General features: G+C 36.8%; 1 protein-coding gene across 1 annotated transcript in view; it reads right to left on the reverse strand.

Annotated features, from left to right (window-relative positions):
• Positions 1-1,640: 1,640 nt before the first annotated feature.
• ablim3 (actin binding LIM protein family, member 3) overlaps positions 1,641-18,793 on the reverse strand; it is a 45,820-nt gene continuing 28,667 nt past the window's right edge. Inside the window, exons 8-22 of the mRNA XM_060885736.1 lie at positions 18,048-18,178; positions 17,042-17,197; positions 15,797-15,826; positions 15,553-15,682; positions 15,054-15,152; positions 14,470-14,520; positions 10,123-10,257; positions 9,297-9,367; positions 8,971-9,124; positions 5,648-5,677; positions 5,279-5,334; positions 5,109-5,169; positions 4,961-4,968; positions 3,411-3,491; positions 1,641-3,209 (exon numbers count right to left, since the gene is read on the reverse strand). Coding sequence (XP_060741719.1) covers positions 3,096-3,209; positions 3,411-3,491; positions 4,961-4,968; positions 5,109-5,169; positions 5,279-5,334; positions 5,648-5,677; positions 8,971-9,124; positions 9,297-9,367; positions 10,123-10,257; positions 14,470-14,520; positions 15,054-15,152; positions 15,553-15,682; positions 15,797-15,826; positions 17,042-17,197; positions 18,048-18,178 — 1,307 coding nt within the window. The 3' untranslated portion in view covers positions 1,641-3,095. The remainder of the gene's footprint in view (positions 3,210-3,410; positions 3,492-4,960; positions 4,969-5,108; positions 5,170-5,278; positions 5,335-5,647; positions 5,678-8,970; positions 9,125-9,296; positions 9,368-10,122; positions 10,258-14,469; positions 14,521-15,053; positions 15,153-15,552; positions 15,683-15,796; positions 15,827-17,041; positions 17,198-18,047; positions 18,179-18,793) is intronic.

Genomic DNA, 18,793 nt, shown 5'->3' on the forward strand with positions numbered 1-18,793 from the left:
TGTGAATAAATGGTGTGTTAAATTTCTCAGGTGTGTTAAATTTGGTGTTATCGCTCTCACTCTCTCATACTGGTCACTAGAAGTTCAACAACGCACCTCGTGGCAAAGAACTTATTTTATAAAGAATAATTGTTGCTCTATATAAAGATGGCGTAGGCTATAAGAGGATTGCCAAGAACCTAAAACTGAGCTGCAGCACGGTGGCCAAGACCATACATAGCGGTTTATGATGGGTTTGACTCAGAACAGGCCTCACCTTAGTTGACCAAATACTAAGTGCACGTGGTCAGCGTCATATCCAGAGGTGTGTTTGGGAAATAGATATATGAATGCTGCCAGTATTGCTGCAGAGGTTGAAGGGGTGGGGGGTCAGCCTGTCAGTTTTCAGACCATACGCCACACACTGCATCAAATTGGTCTGTATGGCTATCATCCAGGATTACTGGAACCATGTCCTGTGGTCTGATGAGCCAAGATAAACTTAATTGGTTCAGATGGTGTCAAGTGTGTGTGGCGGCAACCAGGTGAGGAGTACAAAGACAAGTGTGTCTTGTCTACAGTCAAGCATGGTGGTGGGAGTGTCATGGTCTGGGGCTGCATGAGTGCTGCCGGCACTGGGGAGCTACAGTTCATTGAGGGAACCATGAAGGCCAACATGTACTGTGACATACTGAAGCAGAGCATGATCCGCTCCCTTTGGAGACTGGGGACAGATAATGGTGGCCACACAAAATATTGACATTTTGGGCACGATTTAGACATTTTTAATTAGGGGTGTACTCACTTTTCTGTCAAACAGTTTAGACTTTAATGGCTGTGTGTTAAGTTATTTTGAGGTGACAGCAAATTTACACTGTTATACAAGCTGCACACTCACTACTTTACACTGTAGCAAAGTGTCATTTCTTCAGTGTTGTCACATGAAAAGCTATAATAAAATATTTACAAAAATGTGAGGTGTGTACTCACTTCTGTGAGATACTGTATCTACCTCATGCCCAGTGTTCTGGGATAGTAAACCGATCCACTGCAACCCTAACCAGGATAAGGTAGTTACTAAGATGATTACATGAATGAACGAAGGACTGATTGAATGAATAAATGACAGCATTTAGTAGGCAGTACTAGGAGCAGTTTGATGATGGCCTCCAATCTAACTAAATTTATCCATTCATTTCAGATGCAACATGAGAAAGCTTGTTTTTTACAGTGCATCTTGATCTCTAGGACAGCCAAAACAAATATTAATTGAAATTATGCCATTTTGTATCATTTTGAAACCAATACTATATATAAATTGCACTACATAAAAAAAGTAATGTATTTTTGTATTATTGTATCAATATTATTCAAAATATTGAAAAAAGCCATCATTTTAGAGGGCACTACATTAACTATAGTATTGTGAACCCTGGTAACCAACAATGTGGATGAGCTGGCTGTGTTAGTAGGTTCTGGGGAAACAGTGGCATTTATTGCAAATAATGTGTCATATGTCACAATGTGATATTGGCATTTGTTTCACAACACTCCTCTTGGTCATCCGGGGTTAACAGAACTACAGTTAAAAAACTAACTTGCCTGTGTTTTGAATCTCAAAGTTAATTTCTTCTTTACAGTGGCAAACAAATTCAAAAATAGACCAGTAAACCAACTTTATTTAAATATAAGGTAGCTACATAACTTGTTGAAACTGCTGACAAATAAAGTTAACTAGATAGTTAGCTATAGTGTTTAAAAAAGAAAGAATAAAAAATATGTTCGCTCTCCTACTGATTACTCTTAAGTTGGTATAACACATACCAGTGGCCAAATAAAAAATACCAAACAAATAAACAAACATACAAACAAAAAACATCCAACAGGAGCAAAGGTGTAAAACAAAGAAAGCTTTCATCTGGTGGTTTGTGTGGTCCAAATCTAGCATAATCTGCACAATTTATACAATTATCCTGGTGTAATACACTCCACTGTTAGGTCCCAATTAAGTGCGCTAGAGGTAAATTATTTGTTTCTTATGAGAGATGTATCCTTGAGTAAAATAACATTCCTGGAGACCCAAGTGATTGTCCAAAACTGCTAACCATGCTTGAAATGTGAATAAATGTGGCATAACACCTTAACGCTATAAACACAAACTCTACAACTGAGATTGATGCTCAAAAAATGTCACATGCCTTGTTTTAAAAAGAGACACATTTAATTGTCAGTAAACAGACACTCTGTTATCACCAGAGAAATAAAATAGTAAAAAGAGAACCTTAAACATTGCACCATAAACCCTTATATTTCTTCTGATGTATTTTAATGCTTTGCTAGTGCATGTGAATATTCCTTAAATTAGCCTATAAACAAATGACCTAGCCACTGATAATTACTGCTACCATTACAAAACTCTTAAGGATGACTCAACACATTGTTTAGACTATGGTTACTAAATAACCATATTTGTTGAAAGACATTCAGTGTTTAAGCCTAGGACTTACTTTGAATCATCTATAGCATGGGTAGAATTCAATCCCTAATTTTTCTGTTCATCAAACAAAGTACTGAAACTTTGGTTTTCATTTCATGGAAAAGTTAGCATGTTTCCATTAACCTTAATTATTATTCAATTATGTATTTTCATAAGTAAGTTGTAAGTTAAAAATGGTCCATAAAGTGAAACAAGATATTAGTTTACAAGTGTAGTATACAAGAAAGAAACAACAACAAAAAAATCTTAGCTTATCTTATTAATATAGTGTCTACATTCTAGTCACTCTGCTGGTGCATATGTTAACACAAAATATAAGGCAAAACTCCCAACTTTTTACATTTGATTCTCTATTTTTGTCATTAAGAAATGAGCAAAATCTATTAAATCAACGAGAATCTAACATGACATCTAGCTTTCCTCTTTATTTTCGACTGCTGCTCTCTTTTGTTATTTCCAACACTTAGTGATCTTGGCCTGGTTAATACTACATATGTGCCTGGCACATGTTCAGCAGCACAAGGATTTGCTGTTGTTCACTTGGCCAGAAAAGGGTAGCATCTTTTTAGTTGGTTCTGGACAGGTGGCTCTATTTATTTTCTGTAGGGAGCAGGAGCATTTAGAATAGCCTAGCCTGTTTCTTCATCTCATTCCTCTTCCACAGTGCCAGTCGGTCAAACTCAGCCATGGTCATACCAAAGACCTGGTAAAACTCCTCAGGAGAGAGATGCCTCTAAAAGACACATGGGATTACAAATGTTTGTGTTAAAATATTGTGTGAGTCCCTGTAAAATACTGAATTCATATGGCATAGATATTCACAGTATAGGCTTTGTATCCACTGCAACCTTATCCATAATAGTTTTTTACTATAGATGAATGAATATTATTATGTTATATTATAATATATTGTGTAAATAATTTAATGACTCACTTCCAGTCTTGCTCTATCGACGTCTTTTGGCAGCCTATTGCGCCCCCTGGTGGTCACAATTAGTGCCTCATATGGGTAAACCTGTAGGAGGAGTTGCATAGGTAGGTAAGATGGGTCATTATATCCAATGCATGCCCTTTTGGCCTAGAAAGTTGAATTTTTTAATGCAAACAGCCTTGTTAAATTTGGGTTAAAATTTGTTAAAAACACAGTGGTTATCATAAGTACCTATAACCTATGAACTAAGTACTATTGTTCATCATATAAGCTACGGCTGTCAATTCTTTACTGCGATTTACACAAATATTTTAAATTAAATCAAATTTATTCACATACAGTAGTTTGACACTTGCAAATCAAGTGGCATCAAATTGGATTGAGAGTAGAGTAGATTTTTACTATATGCATTTTTACACATTTTAATACATACAAATTATGCTGAGTATCATAAAATATTGCATATAGTAATAAAATAATTTAACTGAGCTTTAAGAATATTAATTTGATTATCTTTGATGTTTTGGTATTATTGTTAAGTTATTAAGTTTATTATTAAAACCTGTTTAACAGAGGTGACTGAAAGGAAACAAGACAGATGACAGCAATAATACAGGATATAGCTGTTTATAATAATGCCTATGCTGTAAATATACATTTTTCTATGTATGTACATTAATTCCTGACGTTAATAATGTACATTAATACAGGTTAGATAAATATTTGCCTCCTATTTACAGGCACTGCATTTGGAACTTTTCCATTTTTTGTAGGTCTTTCTGTTTCCCACCCTTTGTCCATGTTTTTTTTTTCTCATTTTAGTTAAGCACATTCATTCATTCATTCATCTTCTACTGCTTATCCGAACTACCTCGGGTCACGGGGAGCCTGTGCCTATCTCAGGCGTCATCGGGCATCAAGGCAGGATACACCCTGGACGGAGTGCCAACCCATCGCAGGGCACACACACACACATTCACTCACGCAATCACACACTAGGGACAATTTTCCAGAGATGCCAATCAACCTACCATGCATGTCTTTGGACCGGGGGAGGAAACCGGAGTACCCGGAGGAAACCCCCGAGGCACGGGGAGAACATGCAAACTCCACACACACAAGGTGGAGGCGGGAATCGAACCCCGACCCTGGAGGTGTGAGGCGAACGTGCTAACCACTAAGCCACCGTGTCCCCCTAGTTAAGCACATATTTACACAAAATGTTATTATAACTAAAAATATTTTTATCTTCTTACAGATCTTAGGTAAGTAGGTAAGTATATGATTAATATACTTACATGATAATATGATTTGTATTTTATATCAGCATTGATGAGACCAGGGAAGAAATTACTAGGCATGAATCCCCATGTCTTTATGACAGGAAAACGTGATTTCCACATTCTCTTTAATTTTTATTTCACTTTTAAAAAGCTGGATGTTGCTTTAAGCTCATCCTGTGGAAATACTGCAATTTACCTCTTTTTTGGTTTCTGATCAGAACTACTGCTTACAGCTTGCGTCTGTTTTATGTTTTATTTTTTAGGACTCACCTTGTACTCTGCAGAAAAATCAGAAAAATAACATGCAAGAGAAAAGAAACACTCTGTTAGCTGTTGTTTGTCATGGAATGTTGTGTAGATTGGAATGACATTAAAATTAATTTAATTTATCTCCATAGATAACACCACAGCAACTAACCTCTGATTCCCCAGTTGACCTCATTGCCACTGTCATACTGGAAGTAGTCTGTGTTTTGTTGCTGTAAAACAAACATTATTATCAGACAATCGAGGTCATCGAGGACTTCATAAAGTTTTAAATATTTGCCAACCAGCAGTTGTTTTTATTCACTTGCTGTAATGTATTACCCTGTGTAGTCCATTTCTTCCATACCCTGGCAAAGAGGCTGATTTTGATATATACTCTAGAAAAGATACAAAGAAAATAGCATAAAATAAACAAAATGACATGCAGCTCAGCAGGAGTTTGTCTTAATGCAAGTGGGCAGATAATCAAAAAAGGTAATGCCAATTTCAGATCTCTTCCAGATCTTACACGCAACTCTTAATTAAGCTTGCAACTCCCATATTCCCAAAAGGGTGCCCTATATGAACACTTACACTGAGATATTTACATATGACCTGCTTGCATTCTAATAATCTCCAATTAAATTCTTGCTACTTCAAGCCTAATTTTAATTAAACAGATATGGAGGGAAGATGCGTGAAGTTGCTCACCTGTTTCAGCTGGATAGAGTGCCTGTGAAGCTGAAAAAAAAAGAACACAGAAATGTGGTACTTCACCATGGTCTCTATACCAGTTTGAAATGCAATTCATCCAGATCATACTGTAATGACAAAGACAAAACAATTCCATTCATATAAAAGTTTTGCGTGGTTGCAAATTAAACTCAATTTTCATCTTAAGCTACTCTGCATAGACAAGACTGATTTTGTATGGAGGTCACACCCACTATTCCCATTACTAAATAAGATAGCTTTGCTCAGCAAATAATAGAACAAACACAGTATTGTATACATATACATAGTAGCTACTTATCATCTTGGTATTCTTTTGAATGAAAGTCTAGACAAAGAAAAGTAGTGGCTTAAGAAGAAGCATATTAGAAGCACATAGAGGTCCTGGAGTGGCCTAGCCAGTCTCCAGACTTTATTCCCATGGAAAATGTGTAGAGGTTTGAGTTGCCGATCGTCAGCCTGGAATCCTCAATCACTTGGAGAGGATCTGCAAAGAGGAGTGGGGCAAAATCCCTCCTGAGATGTGTGGAAACCTGGTGGTCAACTATAAGAAACGTCTGACCTCTGTGATTGCCAACAATGTTTTGCCACCAAGTACTAAGTCATGGTTTGCGAAGGGGTCAAATAATTTTTTCACTCATTAAACTGCAAGTCAATTTATAACTTTTTTGAAATGCATTTTTCTGGATTTTTTTGTTGTTATTCTGTTAAAATAAACCTACCATTAAAAGTCTAGACTGATCATTAAATTTCTTTGTCAGTGCGCAAACATACAAACTCAGTAGGGGATCAAATACTTATTTCCCCTCACTGTATGGACTGAATGTGAGTTCTGGGCTGGATATTCCGCTTACCCTGGAAACGTGTGAATGCAAAACATTGCCTTTCCTTTCCTGGCATAGCGATTGCCACATGGGAACTATATGGCCTACCAGACAGGTTGTGAAAATGATCTCTCCCACATTACTGCACCCATAGAAACATCTTCTTGTTGGTCCTCCTGTTTTCATTAAGCTTGCCTTGTCATGGCATGACCAAGTGTCCACCCGTATAAATAGTTAGGTAGGCTGGGCTCATTAGCCCTGGGTGCCAGCCAGGACATCTCTCAATGAGGTTGAAAAAAGAAACAGTACACACTTGCCTCCCTGGCACATAAGAGCCATCACAACCACACTGAATACAGCAGACATTGGAACCGACTGGTTGCCCATGAAGTCTGAAGGCTAAATGTACTGTAGACATCACTGCTCTCGTCAAATCTGCCTCCCAGAGGAAGGCAGCCTTCAAAACAAGGTACATGTTACACCCGTTAGCAAGCAAGACATGCAAACCAGAGAATGAATGATGTCTTTCTACAGTTGTCTTTATAGTTAGAAATTCCATTGCCAACAAAGTTGAAAAGCTACCAACAGGTCACTAATACCATATTACGTCCATGCATCTCCCATATTTAAAAATGCAGCATTTCATACTCTTCATTGTGCACACCCTAAAGGATACATTTTATATTTATCTGTGCAACCTTGTGTAGCACACCCCCACAGATGTCAAGGTTATTATCCTTGGTGACTTCAATGACAGAACAAGCCAAGTTTCAGAAGCCAAGAATGGACTGTCTTGCAAAAATGGTATTGGAAATTTGCAAAAATCGGTATTGGGTCCAGCACTACAAACAAACTTGACATGAGTTCTTTGTCTGCTAATGGATAACAAGGCAAGCTTCCACAGGATCTCTGTGATTTGGTCATCATCACCCTGTACAAGAACAATGGAAGTCAGACTGCTCCCATAGTTGAGGGACAACTCAGTTTTGCAGGTACACAAAAATCCCTGCAAGAGTACTCCTCAAGAGACTGGTACCACCATTGCAGACAAACTCCTCCCAGAGAGCCTGTGTAGTCTTAGAATTAATAAGAGCACCAAAGACATAGTTTTAGTTCTCAGACAGCTCCAAGAAAAATACAGGGAAAAAACAATAGACTACTCATGATGTTTGGTGACCTTACCAAAGTGTCTCTCAACACTGTATACAGAACAAAAGAGGATCCCGTGAACCTCACCACAACGAAGAGGAAAAAATTTATAATACACATAATAGTTAATCCAATTACACCCAGGTGAGTGTGACAAGACACGTGACAGAAAACACAATGTCGGAATGCTCCCTAATGTTTGCCAGTGAATGTCTAAGCAGAAATCCAAGGCCAAGTCTGACACAGCAAAGACCTCTCAGAGCACTTTCCCATAAGCAATGGCGTAAAGCCTCACATCAAATCTCTTCAAGATCTTCTTCAACATAATGCCATAATGGCCACAGTAGACCTTGATGATGAGGATGGTGTCTGATACTGCACCAATGGCAGCCTGTTTAATTTGACAAAGGGTTAAGTGATCTTGATTTTGCTTTTGGCTTTTGAATTTTGGTATTACCTGATTTTTGTTGACCAAATTTACATACGGAAAATGACATGGTTCAGGAGTCATGACATCATTTTGGGAAGGGGAAAAAGAGAGAGTGAGAAATGCAGAGGGTAAAGGTAAAAATTCTGCTGTTTTGTGCACTTTCCCATGAGGCTCACAGAAATAGAAATGAGGAATGGGTCGCATATGCATGTGAGGAGAAAGCAACAGAGTGAGACACAAAGGAGGTGCAGACAGTGTGTTGGGAAAGGGAGACAAAGAAAACAATAGAGAGGCAGTGATAGAAAGGGAAGCAGACTAAAAGAGTGCACATATGTGGAGATGGGTTTGGCTTCTGAATTTCTACTTGTAAGAGAGACACTTTAAACCTGCACTGCAGTAACACTGCTCTGCTCACAAACATAAAGTATCATGCATTTACTTTAATGTGTCACAGTTTCACAGATGTAATGAGATCCAGTACGAGTCTAGTACCATAACATTAACTATAACACCATGAGCTGCATTCTGCTGTGACTAGAATATTATTACAACTGATAATCTACAAACTGCCCTGCATGTGTTTTATTTCTGCTGGTTCTCCCCTGAGTGTGCTTGTGGCTAGAGATGAGACCTTCAGGGAGAATTGGGCTTTTTCCACAACAATGGAAATCAACTACAATGGTGTAACTCAAAACATTTGTGAAATATGAGGTGCTGCATTTTATTTGAATGCTAATATCTTCTCAGAGGCACTCCTTGTGAAGCCAGAATGTCTATTTAAATGTCTATTAGTAGTCTGTGACGTTTGCAGAACTTTCATTAGAACTAAGAGGCTAAATAACTTCTGAACTATATTACTTATACAGATACCTGGATTTTAAGACACCAGCAGTACTTACTGCCATTGATGCTGTTGTTGTAGCTGGCAGTGTGCAGAGTCTCCTTGCTCCCAGCCCGGGAGTTCCGTGTGCTGCCCCAGGGATCGTTGCCATAAGAACCAGAGCGGGCTTTCATCTCTTCCTTTAGGATCATCCTGCCAATCCCACCCTGTATCTAAAAAGGTGATAGAATTCATTTTCATGCTACAGTTGGAGAGAAAAACACTATAAAGCTACCACAGAGTTCAATTCTGACAATGTTTAAAAACATGATTTATAGAATGTAGTATATGCTTCAAATATTGTTGGAATAAGACAGCACAAGACAGACATAAAGAGTTTCATACTCTTTGAAGACCAAAATTCCACCCATCTTCCTCTCCCCCTGATGAGAATCTTCTTCGTGGAATACGTAAAGCTGTGTGAGAGGGAAGAGATGTTAAAAGTCTGGATGTAAGATTCAAGTAGCTTATACAGAAATGCTTTTGGTTAAATAAGTGAAACAGACTGTGTGTATACATGAGATAAAACAAACTCCTGTTCATCACTATGTCTCACTATACCCAGCATTTAAATTTAAGTTGATTTCAAACAGTGAATCATACTCTGCAAGTATAAAAGTATAATCTCTTTATACTATAAAACTGTGGTCCTCTGAACTTTGTACACTACTGGCAAAGATAAACTGAGCCACTTTTCAATAAAAATGTTTGACATTTGATATTGCATCTGCTATTCATATTTGCCGAGCTTTTACACATTTAAAGTTAATTCACACTAGTAGCATTTCTAGAGAATTTGTAGATGCAGATGTGCCAATACACGTGCACAACAGATATGCTTTTATTTTAAGCAATGTTTTAAGCATCAGAATGAATGCAAGTTATACATAAACTCAAATAAATGCATTCACTAAACTTTATTTAAAATTATAATCTACAACGACTTTAGGATTCTGCATGATATTCTATCATGGAAACTAGACACAGAAAAATAAAAAAGACACATACATGGCATTTGCACAACATATCTTTCATGAATTCCGGGGTTACAAAGTAACTAATAAAAAAACATACTTAACCCAAATTTAATTCAAATTCATGTAAACCATATGTTTGATTTTCAGTTTAGTATAGCAGCAAATGCTAGCCAAGCACATATTTGGTTACCTACATTTAGGGGAGCCAGGATTTTGGAAGTAATCAGACTGGGAGTGCTGGTAGTGCTCGGGTGAGTAAGCTGTTGAGAATCTAGACGACTGGAGGATATCTTCACTGGTCTTGCTCTTTGTAGCTGCGTCATGATTGTCTGCACAGAGAGAGAAGAGTAGAACATAGATCATCAGAATAAATCTATGTATGTTCCATCAATAAAATATACTATCCTGACAAACCAGATGGACAAGAAAAAGCAGACTATATCAGAAAAAACGCATTATTCGATCCTGAGTGAAGAATGGCCCCAATTCCAAAAGCTTAAGTGAATACATTTAGCTAAATTGACCACTGTTCATGCTAAGCTGCTCTGACAAATTATCCCAGCATATTATTAGACAATGGAAGAAAATAGCTGAATGGCTTTTTAATGTTTACTCAAGACTAATAACTCTTTGTTTATTCTTATTAGTATAAAGCAACCGAATAAAAGACATCAACAAATTATACTGACAATTGTGACTTTACACATACACACAAAAAACAATGGTAGAAGGATGGACAAGCATAATATAATGACAGAGAAAAGTACAGACAGGTGCAGTATGTGGGGTAAACTGAAGGGTAATTTATACTTACAGGGTACATGGTTGATTGAGGAAAGTGCATCAGTATGTAGTATGGAGGGAATATTAATATGACCAAAAAATTAAAAAGGAAAAACAGAAAAAGGGAATTATTTGCAACCTATCAGAAACATTTGGTAAGAGGTAAGTTTGTACCCAAATGATGACGAAAGAAACAGAAGTAAAACAGAATAATCTCTGATATGTATTTAGCATACAGTAAATATGATAATGGAAGGAACTTTTCTGTTTCACAAATCTGTTTCTGTCATCTGCCCTCCATATGGGTAACAAACACTTTTGTATGAGGAATTCATTACAGGCTTGTGATGAAATAGATCTTTTTCTATAGTATTGTATCTTCTCATTAGCATTCATGCTTTTCTGCACATGTATGTTGGTGTATCCATCTGTGTGTGGGCAGCTAGCTTGGTCCACAATACAAGATTAATAAAATCCTAACCAATTTTAAAAATGTAAAAAAAAACAAACCCTAATATAATAACTTATTCTTGAATTATTTTTGTTCTAGGTTGATTCAGTCATACTACAAGATTTGTCAGCATAAAACACCTTACACTTTCATATAATGCTCAAGTCAGTCACGACCAACAGTAGACACTCTTGAAATCCAGAATCTCACAACATTTCCCATGAACAAAAGAGACTTAAGACCAACACATGCAAGGTGGATGATAGGATAGCTTGGATCTCACTGGTTATCGGTTCACATGAGAAAATAGAATTATGATATAATGAAAATATCATCCTTTTTGTAAAAAATAACAAAAATGAACTAAAATGATTAACAATAATAAAAAAGAACATAACAGACTTCAAAATTAAAAACAATACGAAATCTGTAAACATTTTATATGTAATGCTGAACTTTAATAGTGACTGAAAATAGAAATAATGCAATGTACACTTTCCCATCATTACTATTTGCCACTAAAAAAATGAACAAGTATTGAACAGCCTTCTATTTGAAACCAAAAGGATGGCCTCTTACTTCGTCTATGTGTCATAGTACCATAGAACCTGGTTTCAGTAGAAGGTCAAGTACATTTTAATAAACTTCAGGAGCTTAGAATAATTTCTGGATAAAAAAAATCTTTCTTCTGGCATGCCATAATTTTGTTACTTGTCAAACTATCCTCAATGTGCATGTGGACAAAATACACTTCTATGCCCTTCCTGGCAGGTTAATTAGCTCTGTTTGAAAGTTCTTAATTATTGCCATAAGATTAGGTACAGTAATTTTTACTAAATTAAATAGCTACTGCCTAATTTATGATGGTCAACGCACATTTGTCTCAATTGTGTGTTCTCTAAGGTTCCCTATGTTGTTGAATTAGGCCTCCTTATAGTTGTACCTCAGTAAATATAAAGTCATGGGTGACTGCTTAAGAGTTCCTAAACCCTAAAAAACTGTGACTTACTAACTATACACTGTCTACTTTATTAGGTACACCTGGATATCCAGTTATCTAATTAACCAATCTGGCAGCAGCACAATGCAAATAAAATCAAGGTCAATGTTCACATCAAACATCAGAATGGGAAATGTGATCTTTCTCTCTCACTCTCTCTCCCTCCCTCTCTCTCTCTCTCTCTCTCTCTCTCTCTCTCACACACACACACACACAAAACATTATGTGAAAAACAAAAAGCATCCTGTGTGCAGATCTGTAGCCTAAAGCACCTTAATAATGAGAGATAAAAAGATAATGACTAGACTCATCTGAGCTGACTGGAAGTCTATACTAGTTCAAATAAGTCTCAAAATATGAGGTGGAGAACAAAAGACCACATCAGATACCACTCCTCAAGAACAGGAATCTGAGACTATCATAACTTGAAGACTTCCAAAAAATAGACAGTTAAATTCTGGAAAAAGTCTAGGTGATTTTTTTTATCTTCAACTGTCCAGTGTCGATAGCCCTGTCCCTATGATATTCTCAGATTCCTGTTTTTTGCTGATAGGAGTAGAACCCAATGTGGACTTCTGTTGTTGTAGTCCACCCAACTCAATATCGATGTCTTCTGTTTACTGAAATGCTTTTCTGCCCACCATGGTTGTAAAAACTGATTTTTTAAAGTAACTATATCATTCCTGGCAGCACAAAATAATATGGACATTTTCTGACCTGATCTGAAATCTTGATATTAAGACATTATTTTGATGCAGACTTCTATTCTATTCTATTCTATTCTATTCTATTCTATTCTATTTTACATTCACATTTTATGCATTTAAACTTAAATCCAGCTGAATTATGACACACAATATACAGATCAGCTAGTAACATCTGACCAACGGATTTTACTGATTTTATCTAAAAGGTGGCTGCAACATCATAAATTATGATGTTGTATGATAGTACCAACTTAAGCATCATACCGAACCATCATAAAGGTACGGGATGTGGCTGGTTAACGTCAATGTCAAAAAGAAGTGAGCAGCCTCTGAAAACAACATCTACATAGAATGTGCCTCTAACATCCCGAAGTGCTTTGATCTTTTTTAATAGTTGATTAAAATCAGTTAAACTTTTGAATGCATAGCCATGCAATCAATGGATAACCATCTAACTTTCTGCATAAACTCTTGATTATCAAGGTGTATTGGTCTTAAATCTTAATAAAATTTCACAAGCCTGTACTGACAATGCACATTTACACCATGCACAAACTTACGCTGGAAAAATTTACTATGTAAGCTCTACACACACAAGAATACATACAGTCAGGTGACTAATTAAAGGAAAATCAAAGTGTCTTACTAAGGAGTTGGGGCACCAAAACATTCCAAATTATCTTTAGAGGCACACATTCTATATGTCTCTGGAACTGTACTGGAGATATGTACACCATCTTTCCAAAATATATTGTCGTAGTTGGTGTTTTGATAGTGGTAGAGAGTGCAGTGTAATACAGCAGCCCAAAATCTCTCATAAGTTTTTAATTGGGGTGAGATTAAATAAGCCATAGCACATGATCTACATAATTTATATACTCATTAAACCATTTAGCAAACTCTCTTGACCAGTGGATGAGGCAGAATCATCCTGAAAAAGACCACTTGCATCAGGACAGGAATGTTTCAGCATAGGGTAAGGCAATGAATCAGAATAACTTTGTGTTACAGTTACCCTTCCCTCTAAGGGGCTAAGTGGATGAACACTTTGGTAGCAAAATGCCACCAACATAAGAGTTATCATTTGTCTTTGTCCCTTTAATTTGTCACCCATCTGTACACACTCTACAGAGTGTCATGCAAATAAGAGGGAACAATGCATTGTTACTGCTGTTCAAAGAAAATAGGTTCACAATTTTTTGGAAACTTAAAGAAGACCATAATAATTCAAACTGAGACAGAAAAGGCCATGTTTTTATATTGGACAAAATATTTACTTTGCTTACATTATATTAATAGAAAAATCATTCTATAAATCAGTCTAAGGCTTACTCTCCTACAAAAAGCACTTTTTAAGTCGGTTTTGTGGTCAGTTGCAGTTGCCAGTATACTCAGTTCAAGTCAATCCAATATTCAATGTATGTTAAAGAAGGAAAGCTAACCTCTGTATTGTACTAACTATCTCTGCTTTAAACTCACTTTACTACTTTGTTAAAATGCATCCTAGTTTTCAACTAAAAGATATTTAACACAAATCAGGCACACATTTCCAAATGGCTGACAACCAAGACAGAGGAAAGCTGTGGGCTGAGAACACTACCGTGTCTCTTATAGATGGGAGGCTTCCGGTAGATGTTAGGCTCTCCTGTTGCTGAGAATAAAAAGAGAAGTGAGAGTTGAAACAAAGAGGACAGACTGAGGAGGAAAAGGAAAAGAAACAGGATTTAAGATTATGTGCGTTCCCTCTGAATATTTTTTGTTTTCAGAAAGAACTTGTTTGCTGAGGACAGCTGAGAAAAGAGCCATATCAGTGGGTGCTTAATAGCATTCTGGTTCAGCATGATGAATAAAAAGGTAAAAAGCTGTAAATGATGTTAAAGCCACTGTCAACTTATTTTCATAAATTGCTTCACTTCATGCAAAACTGCATGTACACAATATCCTATGATTCAAGACAAATGCATTGGGGAAACTCTGCTTTGTCATTGTACAGGCTTTTCTAACATTTTTGTAAATTATAATTAAATTGAAGTTATGGGTATATATTTCTTGAATCTACCACTGGACATGCTTATTGAATGACAGATCTTCAGAATCACAAAGATTTCATTACATTATCACTGTTATAACTATTATAACTGTTGGCAGGGGCTTTAAAAGCAGTGATGTAGCTTTGTAGCATACCTGGCACATGGAAATGCTTCGGTGCTTGATTTGTAGTGGGTGTACTGGACCTGGCCTCCAGCTGTGGATAATAGGGTGAACTCCTGCCACTTTCAGTGCCTGTGTCAAACCCCCAGCCAATGAGAGTGACAGAAGCAGAGCATGAATGAAAAAATCACCCCACTCTCTTTTCACTTTACTCTTAAACACCCTATAGCAGCACAGAGCCAGCATATCTCTCTGCTCACAAAAATAACCTGGGATAGTGTGGTATGCATTTCAGTAAAGGCAGGAAAGCTGTGTCTCATATAGCAAAATAAACAGAAAAGGCAACATGCAATGGAATGTTTGTTATTTGTTTCAACGCCATCCATGTATCATCCATGTATTGCTGATTGACAATTCCAGGAGAAATAATTAACATGCTTATCCTGTTTTCTGCAACAATAATTCATGCACATTTCCTTCAAGATGCAGGTTGTATATTTGATATATACAGGAGCTTTCTATAGAGACTTACCATATCTATAGTAGTGCTGTGGGGACCGGGGCAGCACAGGAGACATGCTCTGTCTGCTGTAGGTAGGAGAATCAATATAGCCGGGACTGGAGGATCTCCGCTGCCTTAGATCCACACTATCATACATGTCCTGCCCAAACAAAGTGAGAAAGCAGGGTATGCTGATTACTTCATATTAATATGGAGTGTATTTGAGATTATTCTGTATTAGTAAACATAAGAAAATTTAAGGCAAGTTTATTACCTGAGAATAAGGGGATAGTGTCCCCAGTGACTGTGGAGGTCAGGAGAAAGAGGACAAAAAAATCATACAGACAATGAGATAAAATCACCTGCTAAATGTTAATATTATTTTGTCAGACTGGTTTTCTTTAGATATTCTTTTGTGTATAAATACCTAGCTAATACTTACACTTACATCTCCTCATCAATAAATAACATGTGTGTTGCACTGCAGACTCAATTTCTCACTCACATCAGAAAATTTGGTGGTGAGAACAAAATCTTCAGTAGATAGAAGGAGCATTCATCACCAGCATGAAAGTAGTAAAGGCTACTGCAAGGCTTTGTCTTTGATGTACTCAAATACTGAAATTCTTCTGCTGAAGATGCATAGTTGTCAAGAACAGATGCTCTCCACACTCACAACATCCAAGTTATGAATTATTTTAAAATGAACCATTTTGGAAAGTGCTGACAAAAATCTACAGCAACAGTTATAAGAAAATAGTTTTAGATATGCATTCATAATACAGAAACTACATACTTAAAATAATAAGTGATATCTCTAATCAATATTTTGATAATTTTTGATAATTTAGCCAATTCCTACCCTCCACTTTGGTCTCTCCTATCACATAAAAGCTATATTCCTCTGAAACACATGAAGTCAGCCAAACATATCTTTTTGAAGTGCTGCTCATGCAACGTCGGGGCAGCTAACACACTTGGAAAGTGCTATCTACCATACACATGCACTCACAGACACCCATGATTGGCTAGCATCACTGTAATTGATGTGGGAGAGAGTATGTCTCCCTCCCTGACAGCATGGCAAATTCTGGCCTCTTGGTCCTATGGATGGCTGTGGCATTATCAAGATTTGCATAGTAATTGAATTTCGTCTTGCAATCTCCTCGTCTTGCAATCTTTAACCTTTCATATTGGGCATAATAGGATGTTGGATGAACCATTATCTGTTCTAAATTTAAGAAATCAGTGCATGCCAAGTGTCACATACTTAAAAAGAATTCTCTACACAAAGATATGGTGAATCAGATTCCACAGATATGAGTGAAAAGAACACATGCATTTATCAACTTTGCCTTTGTGGTAATCAGCAAGCACTGAACAGGCACACAGACGAGACACAGGCATGTTGGGAACACAGGGCCAGGCTCTGAAAGCTAAACTAGTTTGGGTTAGCTGGTCTACACATACGCGTGTCATGCTGGAGAGAGACACAGCACTAGTGCCACTAGGGCAGTACCTCGCCGAAGCTGAGGCGCTCTAGCCTGTCGTCCGAGTGGAACCTGTAATATGGCTCATAGGATAAGAATTCAGGCCTCTGCAGATCGTAAATGGCCTTAACCTTAGGCAATGCGGCCAGATCTTTGTACTCTAGGATCTCATTCTCCACTCTAGCCTGAGGAAAGGGACACAGGACAGACATACACACAGACATACACATACTCACACATATCAAAATGCAATGAGAACAACACAAATGCTAATGTCAAAAACAACATTGCGCTTCATTGTAGTAGTGAGTCTGAAAGTTCTATAAGCTCTCACTCCTCATGACGCCACCAATGTTTTTTCCCCACATAGCAAATAAAGAACACCAAACTCAAATCGTGGTTGTGATTAGCATGACATAATCCAAAAAAATTTAAAATATGCCACAAATATATCTGGCGTAAATATTGCATTTCCATCACACAAATGTGGGGGCTGATTGTCTATGTTACTTTTCAATCTTAGCCATCTTCTATAGCAAGCTGAGCTGCTAATTCTTCAAAATATTTTCATGTCATTTTATGCTAGATTTTACATCCAGTTCTGTTCACAGCTTCCTATACAAATACGCCATTAAATGTATTTAGAATATCCAATCTTCCCTATCTTGAAGGCAGTTGTCAAGTATTTATAGAAATAAATATATTTAAGGGGCTGCTTGAGATCCTTCCTGACTGTATTTGTCGTTACATTTTTGGTATAGGAGAATGATACAAAGACTAAACTCAAAATTGCTTCACATTTTAATGACCAGTCATATTTAAAATCATCTTCCTTTTACCTTGATACCTACAAGCTAAAATGACCTAAGCATGTAAAAATCATTAAAAAAAACATTAAATATAAAGTTTTGTTACTTTTAGCATTACAAAATATTGTTTGCACATGATTTAAAGATGTACATCTTTGTACTGTACTGAAATTCTAAAATAAACATGAAAATTCCTACACTGGAAAAACAGCAATTATACACTTACACAAATGACTCGGCTTGGTGAACTGATGCTGGAACCTGGGGGGGAGATGGATGTCTCTGACATGCGCCTCACTCTGAGCTTCCTCTCTACTCGAGCCGCCTGCTTACATGTAGGATGCCACACTTCAGAACCTGAGAAGGTCAAATCACATCCTGACTTTGTGTCACTGCTGTCACTCAATTAACTTTATGCAGAACATCTCAACCAATTTAAGTTTGATTTTGAATAGAGAAAGAGAATTTATTGTTGTTTATTGCAGCTGTAACATAAGTGAGGACAGAAAGAACATTAAATCTAACTATAGACCAGTAAAATGCACAGCATTTCGTACACTAATAAATGTACCATTGTAATTGTTGGCAAATCGCTCTGGTATAAGTTGAATAACACTAGACTGTTCTATTATACAAAAATAATGCAATCCGCTTGCATGTCATCCTGCATTACTCCCTTTTTGAGATGCATTATTTTTTAAAGAAAAGCACAGTCTGTCGTGTTATTCCTTACTTAGAACCTCCAAGGAAAAAATTATGTAAATTATGTCAATGATAGTCTAGAAGGGAAAAAACTGAATAATATATTATTTAGCAGATTTTATGACCATGAACAGGAGAAGTCTAGCATCAGCTACAGCTTTTCACCTTACTAATAATATATGTGATGTTATGATTTTATGATTATAGGTCAAGTTAAAGGTTTTGCTACAGTATAAGAAAATCTTTCTCACACAGGAAATTTCTCACTCA

This window comes from Tachysurus vachellii, chromosome 13, assembly GCF_030014155.1.
Source record: "Tachysurus vachellii isolate PV-2020 chromosome 13, HZAU_Pvac_v1, whole genome shotgun sequence".
Classification (NCBI taxonomy): domain Eukaryota; kingdom Metazoa; phylum Chordata; class Actinopteri; order Siluriformes; family Bagridae; genus Tachysurus; species Tachysurus vachellii.